The 20,058-nt window shown below is 29.1% G+C and overlaps 4 protein-coding genes across 7 annotated transcripts; 3 read left to right on the top strand and 1 right to left on the bottom strand.

Annotated features, from left to right (window-relative positions):
- Window positions 1–844: 844 nt before the first annotated feature.
- Window positions 845–5,319, top strand: LOC105362070 (uncharacterized). Of its 2 annotated transcripts, none has more exons than XM_011499400.1 (5): window positions 845–1,115; window positions 1,663–1,800; window positions 1,905–2,099; window positions 2,468–2,695; window positions 4,765–5,319. In XM_011499400.1, exons 1-5 carry the CDS (start codon window positions 891–893, stop codon window positions 4,987–4,989), a joined length of 1,011 nt encoding a protein of 336 aa, XP_011497702.1. In that variant the 5' UTR covers window positions 845–890; the 3' UTR covers window positions 4,990–5,319. The 2 variants fall into 2 exon arrangements, with proteins under 2 accessions (XP_011497702.1, XP_011497703.1); XM_011499401.1 differs by having other exon boundaries at window positions 1,663–1,788; window positions 4,765–5,316.
- A 1,800-nt stretch (window positions 5,320–7,119) lies between these two features.
- On the top strand, window positions 7,120–12,801 carry LOC105362069 (luc7-like protein 3). 2 transcript variants are annotated; one of them, XM_011499399.1, is made up of 8 exons: window positions 7,120–7,559; window positions 7,801–8,049; window positions 8,484–8,690; window positions 8,943–9,104; window positions 9,187–9,434; window positions 10,004–10,092; window positions 10,191–10,280; window positions 12,368–12,801. In XM_011499399.1, the coding sequence occupies exons 1-7, from the start codon at window positions 7,455–7,457 to the stop codon at window positions 10,265–10,267; spliced, it is 1,137 nt and encodes a 378-aa protein (XP_011497701.1). In that variant the 5' UTR covers window positions 7,120–7,454; the 3' UTR covers window positions 10,268–10,280; window positions 12,368–12,801. The 2 variants fall into 2 exon arrangements, with proteins under 2 accessions (XP_011497701.1, XP_011497700.1); XM_011499398.1 differs by having other exon boundaries at window positions 10,191–10,304.
- A 355-nt stretch (window positions 12,802–13,156) lies between these two features.
- Window positions 13,157–15,658, bottom strand: LOC105362068 (solute carrier family 25 member 38). Of its 2 annotated transcripts, none has more exons than XM_011499396.1 (6): window positions 15,503–15,658; window positions 14,404–14,522; window positions 14,242–14,326; window positions 13,987–14,166; window positions 13,676–13,844; window positions 13,157–13,520 (listed from the first exon to the last, which is right to left on the bottom strand). In XM_011499396.1, the coding sequence occupies exons 1-6, from the start codon at window positions 15,554–15,556 to the stop codon at window positions 13,234–13,236; spliced, it is 894 nt and encodes a 297-aa protein (XP_011497698.1). In that variant the 5' UTR covers window positions 15,557–15,658; the 3' UTR covers window positions 13,157–13,233. The 2 variants fall into 2 exon arrangements, with proteins under 2 accessions (XP_011497698.1, XP_011497699.1); XM_011499397.1 differs by lacking the exon at window positions 15,503–15,658 and adding an exon at window positions 15,325–15,358.
- A 2,492-nt stretch (window positions 15,659–18,150) lies between these two features.
- On the top strand, window positions 18,151–19,516 carry RpS9 (ribosomal protein S9). Its single transcript, XM_011499394.1, has 3 exons — window positions 18,151–18,408; window positions 18,602–18,788; window positions 19,294–19,516. Exons 1-3 carry the CDS (start codon window positions 18,186–18,188, stop codon window positions 19,463–19,465), a joined length of 582 nt encoding a protein of 193 aa, XP_011497696.1. The 5' UTR covers window positions 18,151–18,185; the 3' UTR covers window positions 19,466–19,516.
- The last annotated feature ends 542 nt before the right edge of the window (window positions 19,517–20,058 follow it).

The following is a 20,058-nucleotide window of genomic DNA, read 5'->3' as shown; positions in this document are numbered from 1 at the left end:
AATCCTTTGACAATTTAACGTTTATAAAGGAGATATATAGAGATACATTTATTATATCGGTTAAACTTTATTTTTTATAGCAATCAAATTAACATTACGATCGTGCAAGGCACATTATAAGCGAGCGATTTTACTTCACTTTTTCTGGGTTGGGAAAGCAAAAATATGATATTCCTATATGTATCAAATGAAATCTAATCTCTCAAGATTAAGGTATAAATCAACTTCTATATGAAAGTATATTTTTAATACAATATATCTAATACGGCACTTATATAACTACAATTATTTATATTTCTATAAGACCAATATAAAGCAAGTTTTATAATACTGACAATAAATTATAAGAAGCATATTTTCATTAATCGATCTAATTTTAAATAGTGGCTCATTATCTTATCTAATCGTTTACTAATCGAATGATTTTGTCATTTGAGATCAACGACGTAAGTTAAATTATTGGAGCGATATTACGTTTCACTACTTTCCATTTCATCACTCAAAAGCATATCAACCAATTTAAGCATTATTATTTCATTGCAGCATTGGCAAGAAAAACAAATATCGGACGCTGAAACTCCAATCACACAAATTATTTGGTTATTTTCGATTCAGCAAGCAAATTATAAATATCCATACAACTCGGTAATCAATGAGCTATTTATCTAACGTATTATTGGTTTGACCTATTAAAGTCTCAAGAATACGCGTAAGCTCGAAAAGCACGCCACCATCGTTTCATTCTCATTCCTAAGGAAAATTCGCCATTAACAAGCGAAAATAATTAATCGTCCCTCTCTCACATCCTCCCAACCCATCCGCCACTCTCTCTCTCTCTCTCTCTATCTCTCTCTCTCTGTCTCTTGGATCAGCGATACAGCCCTTGTAAAATGTATTGGCTGTGGCTGGCGCTGTGCTTGGCCTCGGCAGCCGTCGGCCAGTACGACGGCATCGAGCCGCGATCCGTCGCCTACCCGAGTAAATCCAACCTCGGGCCCCTCTACAGCAGCTTCAGCGGCCCAGCCGGTTACCGCGACAATAGCTACGAGGACAATGCCGTGACGCCGACGCCTTCCCCGACACCCATTTATCGCAATTCCGGCTCGGCACAGCAGGTGAGCTCTCGCTTGAAGGTACGAAGGCGCGAAACACTCGGGGGAGCCTCACTCGCTCGATTTTCCCCTACAACGTTACAGTCGATAACCTATGGTATCGGTGTCTTGCTGGACCTTTATTTAATTCCGCATCCTCGCACGATTCGCTTTTGTATTGAAAATAGGATGCCAGCCGAGAAGAGAAATATTGCCTGCGATGTACGGGAGTTAGCGTGTAAAAGAATCTCATTTTCAAAGTAATTCCTCATGCAATCGTGAGCATTATGCGGACGTGGTTCATTTTTCATCCTTCTTTTATATAAAAACGAACAAAATATAAAGTCTTTAAGTCTTTTTGAATAATCTTGCAGTTAATTGATTGTTTCATTCTTAAACGCGGAGCATTGGCTATTACAATCTGCCGTTGCTTTATTGCAATGACTTGTCATTTTTATTCCGTGCACTGCGCTTATCATCGACGATATGCAAATGCAGTTTTTATGTATATTGGTAAGCTCGATGTTGCGAAAATGCCAATGCGCTAACTGAATTTATTCGATAATTATAGCTCTATAGAAAGCCATCGGCTTCGATCGACGCATCTCGCGAGTTCCAACATCAAACACCCGTGAGAATTTCTCAACAGCGTGGCCCGATTCGTGTGGGGCCTCAGCAATTCTCGAAGAATGGTCAGGTAAAACATAAAGTAAACACCTTGGCATTATCTTATAAGCTGCTTTTCCCATACATCAAAGATGTAAAAAAAGCAAAAAAAGGAAAATAAATTTTACATTATTATCATGATTGAAGCTCGAAGAAGAATTAGAAGAGGAGAAGGACGAGCCTGATCGTCTGAGCCTTTTGTTGCCCCAAAGTAAGTTTGACTGTGTTGGAAAACAAACGGGTTATTATGCTGACGAGGAACTTAATTGCGAGGTATTCCACTACTGCCAAGACAATGCCAAGCACTCGTGGATTTGCCCCGAGGGATTCACTTTCCATCAGGTAAGATCAATAATAGGATTGCGAGTTATCGGCTCAGTGATAGTTACAATACACACGTAATTGTTTCGATATGTTATTTATTTTTCAATCCATTGTGCAATAATAAGCTTTTTAAAAGTGCGTCCATGAACATTCAAACGATATAGATGTTTAGTATTATAAATATTAAAAATTAATCAAAGCTATTAATTCAGAAGCTTTCCTCTGTCAGATTAATTATTCGCAACGGCTTTACCGATCAAGCATCCGCTTGGCTTCAATTAAACAAAATGTTTAAGTAAATAATAAGTAAATAATGTTTAAGTAAATATGATATTATTGTAAACGTACATTTACACACTTTAACTTTAATGTTAAATATAATTTAGGTGCATTTAATTTGTATGCCGCCAAATGGAGATATTACGTGTAAGAAGAGCTCACAGTATCACTTCGTTAATGAATATCTTTACAAGCCTTTGAACCTTGACGAGGCTGAGAACAAACCCAATGTTACTTTAAGATACAGTGAAAGATACTTCCCCTCTGACATTTACACGGATGAGCGAGAAAACAACGAATACCGCGCAAGTTCGTCAGTTCCTGCTCGACGACCTGTAAGTTCACTAAAAAGTATTCCATTAATTTTTTTATTTAAAATTAGCATTCATTTCACGTAAAACTGATATAAAATTCCATGCATTGAAGTATAATCTTAAAAGTTCAAATTTTTTAATTCTATTCTTTTAAGTCATATTTAGTAGACAAAATTGATAAAAGAATTGAAAATGAATAAGTGAAAGTTTTTTTAATTTTACTGAATTTAAAAATAAGAAAAAACATGCTGCCTATACAATGAAGTAGATCATGTATTTTAAAATTGAGCAACTATACAATAGTGAATATTATAATACAATATTAATATTCATAATATTAATATTGTTTAATTATATTAATATTTGCTGTGATAATGTATTCATTCAAATTTTTTCAAACAATGTATGCATGTACAATATATATAAATATGAATTAATAATTGATGATTTGAAACTACATGGTTATATTTTTTATTTATTTAGGTATGCTATTCTTTTGATAAATTAAAATTTCAAATTTATTCGCATAATTATTATAAATATATTCATTTTATTTTACGTAAACCGTTTGAAAAAATTTGAACAAACACTTTACCCAATGCGTATAAGGAAAACATAAATCATCTAGTAATTACAATTTTATTATAATTTTAATAATTCTATAGTAAAAATTTATTTATATTTAAAATATTTATTTTGATACGACTGTACAATTAAATGATAAATCTATTATTCCTACTAAAATTATTTACAACTTCATCCCTATTACTTTATATCTATATAAATTTTAAGTTTTGTTAATGAATCAGATTAAAGAAAATTGGAATATTTTATTATATGTATTACATTATTACCGTTAAAAATATTATATTAGAAATGAAATATTATATTTTTTATGAATTATTTTTAATTAATTAATAATTGAAAAAATTACAATATATTATTCATTTTATTAATAATGAGGATGTAAATTAAAAAAAATTTTTTTTTTGCAAATATTCACTAAATAATTTCATAATAAGTATTTTAGATACAAATTTATTATTCCTGTGAAATGTTCGGTAAAATTCAGAGAAATCATTCTTCACTTCATTTTTCACGTCATTTTGTAAGAGAAAATGTTTTTTCAAATAAACATTTTGTATTCTAAATAACAGAACGGAAAAAATCTAAAAGAAGTACTCCAACAAACATCTCACTGATTATAATTCTTCTAGATATATATTTTGAAACTTCTTTTCTCGCGAGAACATTCATTTATCACTTTACCACAGTGTATTTGCCTGTGTATCTTACAGCACACATAATAATAATAATAATAATAATAATAATAATAATAATAATAATAATAAAAATATGCGTTAGCTAAAGCATTTTTACTGTTCCTCATCAATCATGAAGAAATAAAATTTCATTTTTTCTTTTCTGTTTTACGATATACCGAAGGTGAATGTGCGTATGTTGTTTTAAGAAAATAAGGTTAATTTTATTTATACGCCCGCTAGTGACAAAGTATTTCACTAAAGTAAAATCTATGATAATTTCAAATTAATACCCTACTTTCAAGGTCTGTCGTTAAATATTCATATATCGTGTAAAAATTTCAATTTAAAAGTTAGAGTTATCACATATATCACATATATCACATATATTATATATTACTCTACATTACGTTTATGCAATATTGTATTCACCCCCTCACTCTTGTAAATTATTAAAATGGACATTCTTTTTATAACGAAGCGAAGAAAGTAAAATATCCGAGCATCTTGCATGCATCTTTTCAAATTATTTACCAAGAATTAATAATATGCAAAATGCTATTCACTATTGTGTGCTAAATAGTTGTGCTTGGTATGCAAAAGCATTCGAGCGCTTCGTACAAAATCACTGCATAATGTATAGTTTAAATTTATTTAGAGTAGAAGGAGAATGAATAGGTAAATAAAAATACAAATCCCAACAAATTAAGAAAACGAGGAAACAATAAAACAATCAATAATCAAGCATTCTAAAGTCGAGTCAGAAGAGGTTCTTCATAAATAACGACATTATCTTGACAGCAACTATTCATTTGCTTTATAACGTAGGTGTACCTTGCCCAGCAACCCATACCCACGATCAACAGCCTGCCGACCGGAGGCCGTCCGCAGCCTTCGCCTTCGACGACTCAGTACCGGATTCCCGTGAATCAAGTGTTCCGCAGTCCTGAAGAAGTCAATATACCGCTCCAGCAAAGACGGCCCCAGCTTCAATCACCTCAGGGTTTAAGAAGGTTCCCCCAGGTCAGACCCGACGAGGAGGATTACGAGTAGACTCGTATGCACCGCGCATTGTAAAGAATTGAGATGTAACATCCTTTCTTGGGTCTTTTGCGGATAAGAAGAGGCCCTTCACGAACCTGCAGGTGGCCTGAAAAAATTTTCTCGATAACCACATTTTTTAATTCGCTCTTTTCAAAAAAAAAAACGAATGGAATTTTATATTATTGTCATTGTTATTATTTTTGTGCTTCTTGGCACTTTACGTTATACTCGTTTCGTCTAAATTCAATTTCACGTTACTGTTTTAAGTATCGATTCTCCGAGTCCACAATAAAATTTCACCGCATATTATACTATTGCTCAAATTCATTTTGATTAAATGAAGTTTAACGCAAAATATTGTTGACAACTACGTAATCAATTCTAATGACATTTATTAAAACTGAAATTTAGAAGTTTTATTAAACTCATGTGAAAATAATGTTATACATCGAAATTTAATATTTATATATATATAAAAAAAAAAAAAAAAAAAAAATTGTTCCACACGAGATTAATCACCGTTGAAATTTTTATTTGTGGATTATGCAGTATTCTTATAAAACTGGTTATTATAGATTTTTTTTCAGTATCTACGATCATCTTGATATTGCTATGGCCATATCAATTTCAATCTGCAAATCATTTACATTCTATCATCCCTAAATTAGATGTCTAATTTTTGTATGCAATATTATTTAAGTGTTTATTATTAAGAATTCGCAAATAGTTTAAAAACGAGAATGTGAAACTTGGAAAAGCGAGGCCAGTCGCAATGGATTTTACAATTTGCAGCATTTTGCGAACTGATAAAAGACAAGACGACGAATAACGCATAATTGTATATATATACTGTATTGTAATCGTTAGCGGAAACTGAGTAAATGAAAATACAAGTGATATTCAAATGTAATCTTAAAATATATCAATCGCCCTATACATATACTTTATATTTAAAATCTTATAAAAATATGGATAAATAAATTGTTATTCTGTTTTTTAACAATTAATTGCATTATCTGTAATTGTTTTATTTGGATTATCTACTATCACTTTCCTACAATTACGTAAGTTAATTTATACATATCTATAAAAATAAATTATATAATATATATATATATATATATATATATATATATATATATAATGTAATAACTGTTAGCATATCTATAAGTTGTGTATATTTGAAAATTTTCAAATATTTTAAACGAACCGAAATTATAAAAAAATACTGCTTTTTAAAATTATATATATATATACTTTATGGAAAATTGTTTTTATTTAATGTTAACATAATTAAATAATTTTAAACAGTTTGTAATATTTTAACGGTACAGTTTCAGTAAGCATAATAATTTTATTAGTACATATTCTTAGTAATCTACAAGTTGCAAAGTTTTGTATTTATATTTGGTACAATTTCAACTCACTATTGTACCATTTGCTTTAGTACTATTTGCAAATTAATTAAAAGTTTATTTTTAATTAGAATTTCTCGACTGAATATCTAATCAAACTGAATTTATTCATCGCAATAATAATGATAACATTATTATTTAGCTATTGAAGAAGTATATATGTATATTATAATGATGTTTAAAAATGAAAAAAATTATATATTATTCTATGTTCATGTCGATATATCTAATGGCTTTCAAGAACTCAAATTTTCGTATTAATATCAAAAAGTAATTGTATTTCAATTATTTTGTCTAGAAAGTTAAACTTTAGGACGAAAGCTTTTAAGATAAATAGTATGAACAGTTATTAATGCACATATTGACTCTTGATACAGTAATCGCCAACATCAATGCTTACTTTTATTGTTAATCGATCCCGACAAATACAATGCATAATTTCAACACATTAAAAAATCCACTGAATACCCATGGGAAATTATATTTTAAAAATCCTTTCAATCTACAAGATCTTAGGAATTACCCAGTCCTCGATAAAGCCAGAGACATTAAATATTTCGTACGACTTGTGAGCATCTCAATGGAGCTTAACCTCCTAAAGCCAAACTTTCGAATGTTGGCGCAACGGATATAGCAATAGCGCCATCTTCTTTTATCGATAACGACACATTAAAAATAAAAGTACATTTGGAAAACTCTGCGCAGTCGCGCAACTTACATATTTTACGCGATGCTCAACTCGGCGGCCTTTTAGATGTTAGAATCGCCGCAAGCGGTAATATGGCGGCGGTTGTTACGGATGATGTTTCTCGTATCCACAGGCGTTCCTTTATTTCCGCCCTTTAACTTCGCCTCCTCGCGATCGGATTAATCAATAAACTGCGAGCGGTAACTCCCGTGTGTATTGCACGCTACCTCGACGACGCCGAGAATCTTCTTCGCTCATAATCGCCGTTACCAAACGACGCGCCCTGAGCAGTTTGTTTAAAGCGTGCGATTGATGCTCTGTGCGCGCCATCCTTTTCCTCCTTACGAGAAAAGACGTCGTCGTGAGTAATCATGGCTGCGGCTGCGGCAGCTGCTCTGCTCGACGAACTCATGGGTAGGAATCGCAACGTCCTGCCCAACGAGAAGCCGAAGGAGCTCAATTGGGAGGATCCTGAGGTAAGAGCCGAGCGACATGTTTATCCGTACGAACGTCCGTTGCCTTGGCTTTGTCAAATTAGTGTAATAAATCCTATCTCTCCACTCCACTCCCTTCCCTATCCCCTTACCGCCCCACCCACCACACACCGCAACGACGATGATGATGATGTGTGATGTGATGTAATGTAATAGATGTGACTTATGTCTGGATGCCTACTCTTGGTTGCGGTCCATGTTTAATACTCTGTTTTTATTTTAGTTTTGCAAATTGTACCTTGTCAAGTTCTGTCCACATGACTTGTTTGTTAATACGAGGGCAGACTTGGGAGCATGTGCAAGAGTGCACGACGACGAAGCAAGAGACCTCTTTGAGAAGGCTCCGTATAATTATCGTAAGCAACAGTACGAGGATGAGTTTATTAGATTTTGCCAAACCATGCTTAGCGAAGTGGATAGGAAAATTATCAAGGGTAAACAGCGTCTGGCACTAATTGGAAGGACAGAAGCAGTACGTTAATTAAAAATTCTCATTGCCTGTAGCACGAATGCTCCATTTATTCTTTTTGGATGCGTTAATCGTTATGTAGCGCGTGGGTCACTCTTTAACTTTGTCAATCGACAACTAGCTTGAACGTTAATTTCTCTAATCCTCCATGGCTTTAGGTCGAATTACATAATATGTCCATTGATAGTTTTTTCCTTTTTTCTCCAATTACAGCCGCTTGCTAATGGTATTTAAATTGTATTTTAATGTAATCGAGACAATTAATTAGATTATTAACTTTGAAGGACTAAAAAGATTTGTATTTTAAAGTTTGTCCTTTGACAATTCTATGGTACTTGAAATACCTTAAGTAAAATAATTCTCAAATTTTCGTTAAGGCATTGCTTGCAGAAAATTGATATTGCAAAATTGTATATTAAATTTGTTAATTTTTGCAGCCAACTCTGTCTCCTGCTCAAACTCAAAAAAATGAAGAGCAAATTGCCTTATTGACTGAAAAAATAAATAAACTTGTAGAAGAAGCGGAGCAAAGTGGCATTCAGGGAAACGTGGAACAAGCACAGGGTTTAATGCGGCTTTGTGATCAATTAAAGGAGGAGCGAGAAGCTCTCCGTAAATCAAATGATAATAGTCACTACAACCAGGTGAATGACTCTAACTGGGTATGCTCTTAAATTATTTTATTTAATAACTCAATTCGCAATAGATTCCTTTTTTTTTTTTTCTTTCTTTTATCTCCTTTTTATTTGCCCTGTTTATTTCGAAAGACCGTTAATATACAACTCATTATATTATATTGTCTTAATGAAAAGTTAAATTATAGAGCATATCCATTTAAGAACTGATAAACTTTGTAAGATTGATTTAATATTTAATAATACTCATAATTATTTTAGACCGCAGAATTAGCTGCTGCACAAGAAAAGCAAATGGAAGTTTGTGACGTTTGCGGTGCATTTCTTATAGTGGGAGATGCTCAGCAAAGAATAGATGACCATTTAATGGGAAAACAGCACGTTGGATATGCTAGATTAAAGAGCGCTTTAGAAGAAATTATTGTAAGATTTGAATATCATTGTATGAATAAACATTATAAAAATATAAACATCGATATCTTTTATAAATTACCATTTTTTGTAGACTAAACGTGAGAAAGCCAGAGATGAAAAAGAACAAAGAAGAGAAGAGGAGAGGAAAAGGGCAAGGGGTAACGATGATGATAGAAAGAAAAGAGATGATCGTGACAGAAGTGACAGAGACAGAGACAGGGATAGAGATCGCGATAGGGACAGAGATCGAGAGAGGAATAGAGAGAATAAGGACAAAGACAGAGATAGGGACAAACGCCGAAGGCGCGATGAAGAGAAAAGGCATGATCCATCACATAGGTGCCGTATAATGATTTTATTCTTTTACTTTTAGAGAGTGTTAATTAGCAAAATCTACGTTGGTTAATTTAGTTTTATCAATAGTGTACTTTCAAGTTATTTTCAAACATTGATATTAAAATTCGTAATACTTTCGATGTCTAAACCTCTTTCAACTTTAAAATGCACTGTACATTCAAAGTAATTCCAGTATATATATAATTTATGTATTAATGTAATGAAATATCAATGAATTTGAAAAATTATATTTTGCATTTGCATTTATTGTAACACTAATTGTAAAATTAATTATAATTTGAACTATATAAATGATAAAAAGGTTTATATTTTTTATTAAGAAACACAAATATTGATTTTCTTATGTACTTGTAATTTTCCGATGCTTATTAAGTAGTATGATAATTATTGCTCATAAGAAATTTGTTATCGAAATATTGAATTTTTTTTTAATCTTTGAAAAAGGAAAAAGGTTGTTTTATTATAAGATAGAATAAGACTTTAATTATCATACGTAGTTTACATATATTATAATACGTTTTTAAGTTGTATGTTTTTTTTTATTTTTATAGAAATTCTAAGCATAGAAGTAGAAGTAGATCTAAAGATAAACATGATAGACATAGAGACGAGGATAGAGAACGCCGTCATAAAGATCGAGGTAAAAAGAACTTAATAAAGTATTTAAATTTGAGCTTCATTTTCTATTGAAAGTTGCTTCTTATTAGAAGTTGTTTATTATGTAACTATTTGTTTTAGGTAATCATGATCATCGCTCTACTTCAAACCACCAAAATCGCAAACGACACCGATCCGGAAGTAGAAGTCACAAGTAACTACTCTTGATTGGTTAGTGATTGAGCAAAAATTCAGGTATGCACTATACAATTTATTATTAACGTCTCAATTACTGTACAGATTGTTTTGTCAGGTAAGTTTCACTAGTTGCACCTTATACATGAGTAATGATTGTGACCTCATCATTCTTGTTTTTTTCTTTTTTTCTTTTATTTTTTTCAGTCAAATCACGATTTTATGACAGTAATACTTAATGCGGTTTATCTCTCGGTTTCGCATTAAATTCATATTGCTAGTCCATTAAAAAAAAATTGAAAACTAAAGAAATTGGATGTACTATATTTCTTAACAGTTGATTAAAAAAGATGAAAAAGGATAAAATGATCATTTGTAGATGTTGAGACGTTAAAAAATTATTAGAATATTAAATATGCAGAGCAAGGTAGGAGAAGGTATACCTACACTTGCTTTGGGTCGAACATAATGTATCTTTAGGTTGTACACAAATTTTTTATAAACTCCAAGGACAGCGTAGAGTATTTTTATTGAAAAAAGTTAGTGATTTAATGGAGGAATCAGAGCCTACTTCCGTAAACCTGCCTCGACAGTGCCCTGCGTGACTGACTATACAATCCTAGCTTCTGCTACACATTTCAGAGGTATTTATGGCGGAATGATAATACCAGAACATGGCCTCTTTTAAAAAAAAAAAAAAAAAAAAGATGTTAAAAATATAAAAATGAAACAACAGCTCTTTATTTCAAAGATGAATAAAATTTATTACTTCAAAATGATTGATAATTTTTAAATTAATTATTCCATAGTTTTGTTGAATTTAATAGGATTATCTATAGAAAAAATAGCTTACAACTTAAAGTTTACGAAAGTGGGTACTTAGAATGATAATTTAATAATTTAATTTTATAATTTTAATAAATAGGACAGGGCATTCATAATCATCAATCATTACGTTTTTATTTCAGCAATGCTTATTTTAGTCTATGAAAAGTTGTAAATAAAAAATGAGATGGTTAGTAGTATATTATCATGATTATTTTTATACAATTGTTATGAAAATGATGTTACAGATTTAAATTGTTTACATCATGAATTCCTATGTCTATTTTACTTAGTGCATAATTTTTATAGCATAAATCATTGATACAACGAGTGACGCTCCGCCTTCGCGTCTAATCCATCTATTATTAAGGAAAAATAAGTGAATCGAGAGTCAAATATACAAACATATTTTTGTGAATTATAAGTAGAAGTAGGTTTATAATAGTTTCCTATTAGTGCACCGTCCTAGAAGCACAAACTATTGATATTGTAATTGTTATTTGATTTGCGAAGGTGAGTTTATCTGAACTTTATGAAAAATCATCTAAATGAAAAGTAGATGTATAAGATAGAAATAATTATACATCACTATTAATTAAGTAATTAAATAAACGTTAATACAAATTTTGTAATTAGGATATTAAGTTTATGCAATCAATAATATTAAAGCTAAAAGTGAAATATAGATATTATATAGTTGCAAAATATATTACAATTTTATATAAAATCGATTTAATAATATTTTTACTTTTTTTCTCTTGTTCTATTCTGTCCATAAAAGGTAAAAAGCCTAAAACGGAATATTTCAGCATTTGAGTCTAATATGTCTCGTATGAGATCCACATAAAAAAATATTAGTAAAAAGAAGTCTATTTGCCTGAAGTTTCCAAAGTAATGAAAAATAAGTTCTACAAAAATTTGGAAAAAAAAATTACTCTTCGCCTATAATAATTTTCGATTTTGTATCCTATTATATTTTTCTTAACATTACAGTTAAATTATGTATGAAAGATTGAAATTTTAAAAAATGACACTTTATTTTCTGAAATTAACTTTGCTTAATGTGATAAAAAAATCTTAAATAATAATTAAAATAATAACTTTTCTATTTCATAAATTAGACTATTTTTATTAATATCTTTTTTTTTAAATGTTTTATAGGTCCTCTATTAATACAAAGAATAGGCTTAAATTCTGTGTCAAATTTTGAACTTTTTTGTATACATAATTATGTGCCTAACAAGTTGTCATAGCATATTTTAGCCTTTACTTTCACATTGCGAATTGTTTATTTTCAGGACGAACGTTTGCAGACGGATAATGTGAGAATCGTATGCCATTTGTGAGCAAGGAGAGACGTGGCTTAATGTACTATTTAAGGTAAAGATTTTCCATAATACGGTTTGAGATTTTCAAAGTGAATTTTGTATTGGCAAGATCGTCGACGATCAAACGGGAGTTGGACGCCGTCTTAATCAATTTTGGAAACCAAATGCGCAATTTTCCTTTATATTCAGTCAATTCAGATATACGTATTTACGTGTGTGAATTACGTAATCATTTTACGCATTGGCAACATGATAAATTATTTATAAATTGTACTTTTGTTATTAAAATAATTCTAATTCTGTAACGATGGTAAATAAATTGTTTATTATCTGAATTGTAATAGTTGGATGATCTTGTTAACATTGATTAAATAAAGCATTCTGAAAATTTTTTAACGTTTAAATTCTCTAATAATATAAGCACTGAAAGATCAGACAATGGAAAAATGTGAGTTGTAAAAACCAATATATAGTTTTTGTGTAAACGATAAATAAAGAAGTCTTTGAACAAATTGACCGTTTGCAAATTATTTGACTAAAATCTTCGAATTAATATATTGTTTAAATATCGAAAATGAACAATATTTATTAACTTAAAAAAATAAAGATTCAAATGTTGTTTTTGCATTAAATAAAAAATAGTATACCAAACCTTATTTTTTGTAACAAATAATTTATTAAATATAAATATTTGCAAATAAATGTATGCATATTCAACACTATTATCTAATACATATAATATATAATTGAATTTTATAATACACAATAATCTAATAATTTAACCACTCCTAATACTGCAAATGGTATAAAAGTTTGTTTCTAAATAATATACAATTTTATGCTAATCCTACAGATAGTGTAATTTGTTCATATACAGTCCATGCCATAGCAGTCATTAAAGTTCTTCTTATCATGCGAGGTACTATACCTTCAAAGTACCCAAATATTCCAAATTTAGAATACATAAAGAAGAATGTACTTCTTAAATTCTTGTATTTATCAGGGTATAGTTGCATCTTTGTTTTAATTACATCTGCAGGATGTGTAATTAAAGAAGCAAGAATACCAGCTGTCACTCCACAACCAAAGTGAATAGTTAATAGATCACCATATCGAGGGAATTCTAAAAAAAAAATATTTTAAAAGATTACAGTTTAGTATAATTACATATTTTATAATTTCAATTTAAGCTTTCATAAAACATTAGAACCTCTTTTTACATTAAAAGATTTACAACTTATTAATCATTAGATATTTTGAAAAGAATTATTTCCTTACGGTTAGAAGTTAGTTTTTTTAGTTCTGTATAAAACATTAGGTATAATCCACTGTATGGTGCATCACGCAATAGAGTTGGAACAAGCCCGCTTGAAAGTCCTTTAATACCCTCGTATTTATGAATCAATCTAAGAGCTTCTCTTATGCTGTTGTATTTATATACCCCACTCTATGAAGAAACATATTCTTAATATATAATAAATAAAATCGAGATATATATCAAATACATGCTATTTATAGATTCTGTATTAAATAATGTAACTTGAGACTGGTAAGTATTTGCGTGCTATAATTTTTCAGATTTGCAATACCTCGTATCTTGTCTTGATAACTGTTATTGGAATTAATATGACTCCGGATATAGTTCTTGCTGTAATTCCCAATGTAATTGCTTGGAAAGGCGTGAGTGGCTCTCTCAAAGCTAGTGAACTTTTTAGCCAATATAAAGTCGAAAAGTATAATCCAACTCCTGGAATTACTCTGGTCATTGACTAAAATAATAATACTCATCAATGTTGAGTTCATTAATATTATATTTATTGAAATGTGTCAAAAGCAATACATACAGGTGTTATACCCCTCCATAATCCAAAAATATTTTCCTTCTGAACAATAGAGACTATAGTTGTTACCATACTATTTCTTTGATATCTATCATGATGTGCTTTAGTCTTAATATTTTGTGAAACATAATTTAGAATCCGATTTAAAAATAACTATTTACTTACCCTACATGATTGTTTACTCTATTTTGAAGTCTTGTCTTGATTAGATCAAGTGGTTGAAATAAAATTGTTGAAAAAGTACCAGAAAAAGAACCAACCAGAAATGATTTCAATACAGGATACTAAAAATGTATTCTTTTAAGTATGTAATAAATTGGAAATCAAATTAATTAGTATTGTAGCTAATGCAATTGTTATGTATATATATATATATATATATGTATGTATATACAAATTTTTTTTATCAAATATAATAAAAAAATTAGTATATTTAATATCAAACATGAAATGCCTCACGTGATCTATATAGTACGAGAGAAAGAGGTCAGTTCAGTAGGTTTTATCTTTAACATGTTTTCCTTGGGGGTCTGATTTTATTAGACGGTTATTGCACAAAGAACTTTTAGATGAAATTAACAAAAATATTAATTTACCATATAACTGGTATTTATTGTTATTTATTATAAATTAATATACAACTGAACAGAAGGATTTGATATTATTTTATTTAAATTTTCAATTTCAAGATTTAATCTATACATACAATTTATTTATTTATTTTAATTAATCTTAATTCTAATAAATTTTTAAAAATTAATTACATGACTAATAGATAATTTAATATTTAAGTTACAATAATTTATTAAGCTAAGTTTCTATTATATATATCATTTATATTTTTAATTGTATATTTAATTGATATTCTTGACACTTATTGTAAGAGTAATCTAGTAAAGTAATGAAATTAAATAATATTTCATTTGAAGTTAACGAATCTAGCTATTATACCTCAAGATTTGATATTATATAAGTAATTACTATAAACAAAATATTTTACACTATTTTTAACATTATTTGTACATATAATTTCAAATTTATTAATGTAATTAATATTTAATCCATATAATTATGAGATATACTCACTCCTCCTGTTTCCATTTTTTTAATTCAATTTTAATAATATTCAAAATAAATATCCAACATTATTTATGTGCCAACTCTTTTATAATTAATTAATATACAAATTCAATTTCTTTAATATCCTTTTTAACACATGATAGAATACTGACTGCAGTTCTTAAAGTCTTGTGTAGTAACTTACATTTATATTAATCGTTGTTTCTTCACTTTTGAGGTCAATTGGATCACACTGCATATCAAAATGTGCTGCTATAAGAAATTACTGATATCGCAAAGTAGAAACGTGATTTAAACGTGAGGTTATTAAAGCAATTTATATATACTAATATCAACAAAACGTTTTTATTCTCTAATATCAATGCTAAATGTATAGTAAAAAAATAGCTTAAAAATATAAATTAAAAAAAGTGGATGTTCTTATGGTTTATAATCATTTTAAAGAATTTGAATTATAATACTTATCAATTTTTACTCTACAATTTTACATTTATAAATATAATTAATTACTTGATGGAAATTCAAAAATATAAAAAATTTACAGTTTTGTAGGTTATGTAAATAAAAGTTTCCATCAACATTATAATCTATTCAAGAAGATTACGAAACTAAATGTCACTGAGTAGTTATGAACAAACGTTCGATAAGCAAGATAAATGCGCTACATTGTTTTTGTAAATGCAGATAAAAGTTTCGAGATAACTACGTAATAGATGATGCTAATATCAGAATCATTTTAGGGTCGAATTAATTTTGTTTTGTGAACTTTCTTAAATTAAATCGTCATTTATCTATATTGCCATACAAATGTAAATACTAATTAATAGCATGCTATTTTACATTTATTATTATTATAAAAAATTGTTATTGACAAACGACAATAATTGATAATCGAATTTTCTTGTGAGTTTTATTTAATGATTTTAATTATCAGAATAATTATAATAGTCTCTTATTTTAATATTACAGCACATGCTAATTTATCAAATATACAATAATCTTTTGTTTTAATACTTATGCAAAGTTGAATAAATAAATTAATCGATTATATCATCGATCATCGATTATACATAAATTGTATATATATATATATTAGACATTGAGTATATATTTAACTTTTTTTTTATTATTGTTGGGTAATTATTAAGTAGAACAAATTAATAACGAAACCAGGCAACCTATATTCGTCTTTGTCGTAATCGAAAATCTTGTATTACTAATACGCATAAACATATTTATGTCACGTAATTACATAATTTCAAATTAATGATCGAATAAAACATCTCGTCATTCCGGTGTCATACGAACTCTTGTTTTGTATTCTTTCTTAGAATAATAAATTTATCTTTATTAAATAAATATTACAATATATCATATATTTAAAACTATTATATATATTAAATTTTCAATTTAATAAATTAATTAAAGCGTCTATTTTTTAAAAATAATTTTACAATTTTATCAAAAGAGACGGTACTTCCGGCGCTCATGATAATACTACGGCCAACACAATATTTTATATCTATTATAAGCCGTATCAATTGCGTTTATGGATTACACATAAAAATTTATATCTCATCTTCCAACTCATTCGTATAATTTACAGATTATTGTCTGCTAATTTTGCTATCATTTCGGTTTCTCGGTCATAAAGCTCATAATGGTTATTCGCCTTTTTCTCCTTTTTAAAGTGCAATCCAATTAGAAATCGCACTTCCAACTCCAGACTTCATTCCAATTGCCGTAGTCTAGGCTTTCCATCCGCGACCGGAACTCTACGAAGCGAATAAGGAATATTTCAATCATCATTGCCCTCGATTCGTCCAATATTTTTTTATCAAGAATTTTCATCGGCCTTCCATAATTAACTCCATCACTTAATTCTCGCCTCAGCCCATCTGTATCTTGAAAATCTCAGGAAATTTGCATAGAGCGCGAATACGCCAACCAATCATTGTAGCTTTGACTATCCCAAATAGAATTTTAAAACCATACGATAAAATGAAATTTGCGTCGCCGATTAGAGTGGCGCTGCAATCTGAACACGAGGAGGTGCCGGAAGACGGAAACGTAACGGTCGTTCATTTCTACACTGTCCGGGGATCCGTGAGGAGTGCTCTGGTTGTTAAAAATTGGTAAAATAATTTGTAAATTTGTATTTAAACACGTTTTTTGCTAATTTTTTTTTTATTATTCTCGAGAGGATGAGTTTGCCTAAGGGTTTTCAATTTAATTTTTTTTTTTTATTTTTTACTTATGAAATAGGGAATTTCGGATAATAATGCTTTTATGGAGGGCAAACGCATGGTCGATAGTTGAATCACGTGTTGATGAAATTAATTTCTCATAAAATAAGCTTTTATATTCGGACTATTTAGTTTTGTGAGCGAATTAATCGTATATTTTTTTTAATATGGCGTTTTAAGATGTATGTCGTATAATTAGTATTTTTTGTTTTTTAGATTTTTAGGTTAATTTATAAATTTAACGCTATTTAATGCAGTTTTATATTTGTACTGCAATAGTAAACTTTGTTCTACTGTTTTAAGAATAATTTGTTTGAATATTAATAATACGTATTAAGTTGGATTACCTATTATGATTTTTTGTACTTTTTAAATATGTTAGGTTATGGTTTTTATGGTACTGATGATCTAATTGTAATTTGTTAAAAAATAATTTATTGAAAATTACAAATGTTTACATTTATATGTTAAGTAATTATAGAAAACTGTTTGGCAAATTTATAATAGTAGATATACTAAGATAAATTTTTTTTTGATAAAATTCTAGTTTAATAGAAGATAAACGTAATAAGTCAAATTATTAGTACAATTTTTAAATATTCTAAATTTAATAGAACAACCATGGTTAACGGGCGAATTCCGTCAGTCTTTTCGAAGACATATGTCACCCCTAGAAGACCGTACGAAAAGGCACGTTTAGATCAGGAGTTACGTATTATTGGAGAATACGGACTGCGTAACAAACGTGAAGTATGGCGGGTCAAATACACTCTCGCTAAGATTCGTAAAGCTGCTCGTGAACTTCTTACGTTGGAAGAGAAAGATCCTAAACGTCTTTTTGAAGGTACAATTACCTAATTCTAATTCTTTGTATTTAAATTTAACTATTTTTAAAATGATGAGTTTCAATTAATTTCTGACACCTCTTATCTGAATATACTTTGAATAAAAATTTAATCTGAAAATTGATTAAAGAGTACAATTATCATAGTTATTGCTTTGCTTTGTGAATCATCGCTGATTGCTTGTCTTCACAGGTAATGCTTTATTAAGACGACTGGTTAGAATTGGAGTACTCGATGAAAGTCGTATGAAGCTTGATTATGTACTTGGTCTGAAAATTGAAGATTTTCTGGAAAGACGTTTGCAGACTCAAGTTTTTAAGCTTGGGTTAGCTAAATCCATTCATCATGCTAGGGTTCTCATTCGTCAAAGACACATAAGGTATATATACTTAATAAATATGAAATGTGAACACGCCTTATTGTCTGGGCAAGGAATCTCTGATAATATGCAGAAGATTTCTAATCATTAAGGCAAAATTAATTCCTGGGTTAATCATTGAATAAATATTATTATTTGTTCAATTTCAAGACAGGATACAGATTGATAAAATTCTTCATTATTACAATTAAAATTGTAATCGTATAGTATGAAATTCATAAATTTTATCAATGTTTTAGTATCATACCTGATTGATCAGTCGAGTGCATCTAGAAGTATCGATGCATCTTCGCACTTGAATGAATTTAATGAAATTTTTTCTTTCAAACAGGCCACTTAAGTGATAAATAATATTTAGCACTTAATGTCTGATTTAAGCACTGGAATATTAATTAAAAACTAAAATTGGTACAGTTTTAGATATTCTTACATTAATGCCCATTCTGGCATTTAATAATATATTAAATAGCAAGGATTTTTATATACGATCAAATTATATTTACAGAGTCCGTAAACAAGTTGTGAATATTCCATCGTTTATTGTACGATTGGATTCACAGAAACACATTGATTTCTCTTTGAAATCGCCATTCGGTGGTGGCCGCCCTGGTCGCGTAAAGAGGAAGAACTTACGTAAAGGAACTGGTACAGCTGCTGTTGAAGAAGAAGAAGATTAAACTGTACGATGAGTTTTGAGTTCAAATTTTGAATAAAAAATTCAAAGATTATGTCTTGCATTTTTCATTTTATTTCATTAAAAATAGAAAATTAAGTAATATGACTATAAATTAAAATAATTATGTACAATTTATATACATACATTATAGGTGAGCAATCATTGTTAGAAATATTGATTCGTTTTGTGATGTTAAAAATAAGATTATATGAACAAATTTATAATAGATTACTTTGTTATGATTTTTTTGTTTGTATTAGAAATCCAAATTGTACTGGAAACAAATATTTCTAAAGTAGTTTTTTATTTTCTAAATTATTGTTTTAATAAAATAATTAAATAATACATTATGAAATGTAATTTTTAATTATCTTAATCTGATAGTCTGTAGCAAATCTTATAATTTTTTTTACTTTTGATATTAAATTCCATTTATTACATAATGAATATTTTGTTTTCTAATTGCGATTGTACATACTTATTTTGTTTACAATTTTATCTTATGGTGATGGGGTAATATTTAGTATATTAATTTAATTTCAACGATATAATGTTTTTGATGCATTGTCTGTTGAAATATATTTTTAAGATAAG

The sequence above is a fragment of the Ceratosolen solmsi genome, unplaced genomic scaffold (assembly GCF_000503995.2).
Source record: "Ceratosolen solmsi marchali unplaced genomic scaffold, CerSol_1.0 scaffold35, whole genome shotgun sequence".
Classification (NCBI taxonomy): Eukaryota; Metazoa; Arthropoda; class Insecta; order Hymenoptera; family Agaonidae; genus Ceratosolen; species Ceratosolen solmsi.
The sequence above is the reverse complement of the archived record's forward strand: the minus strand, read 5'-3'. Positions and strand labels throughout refer to the sequence as shown.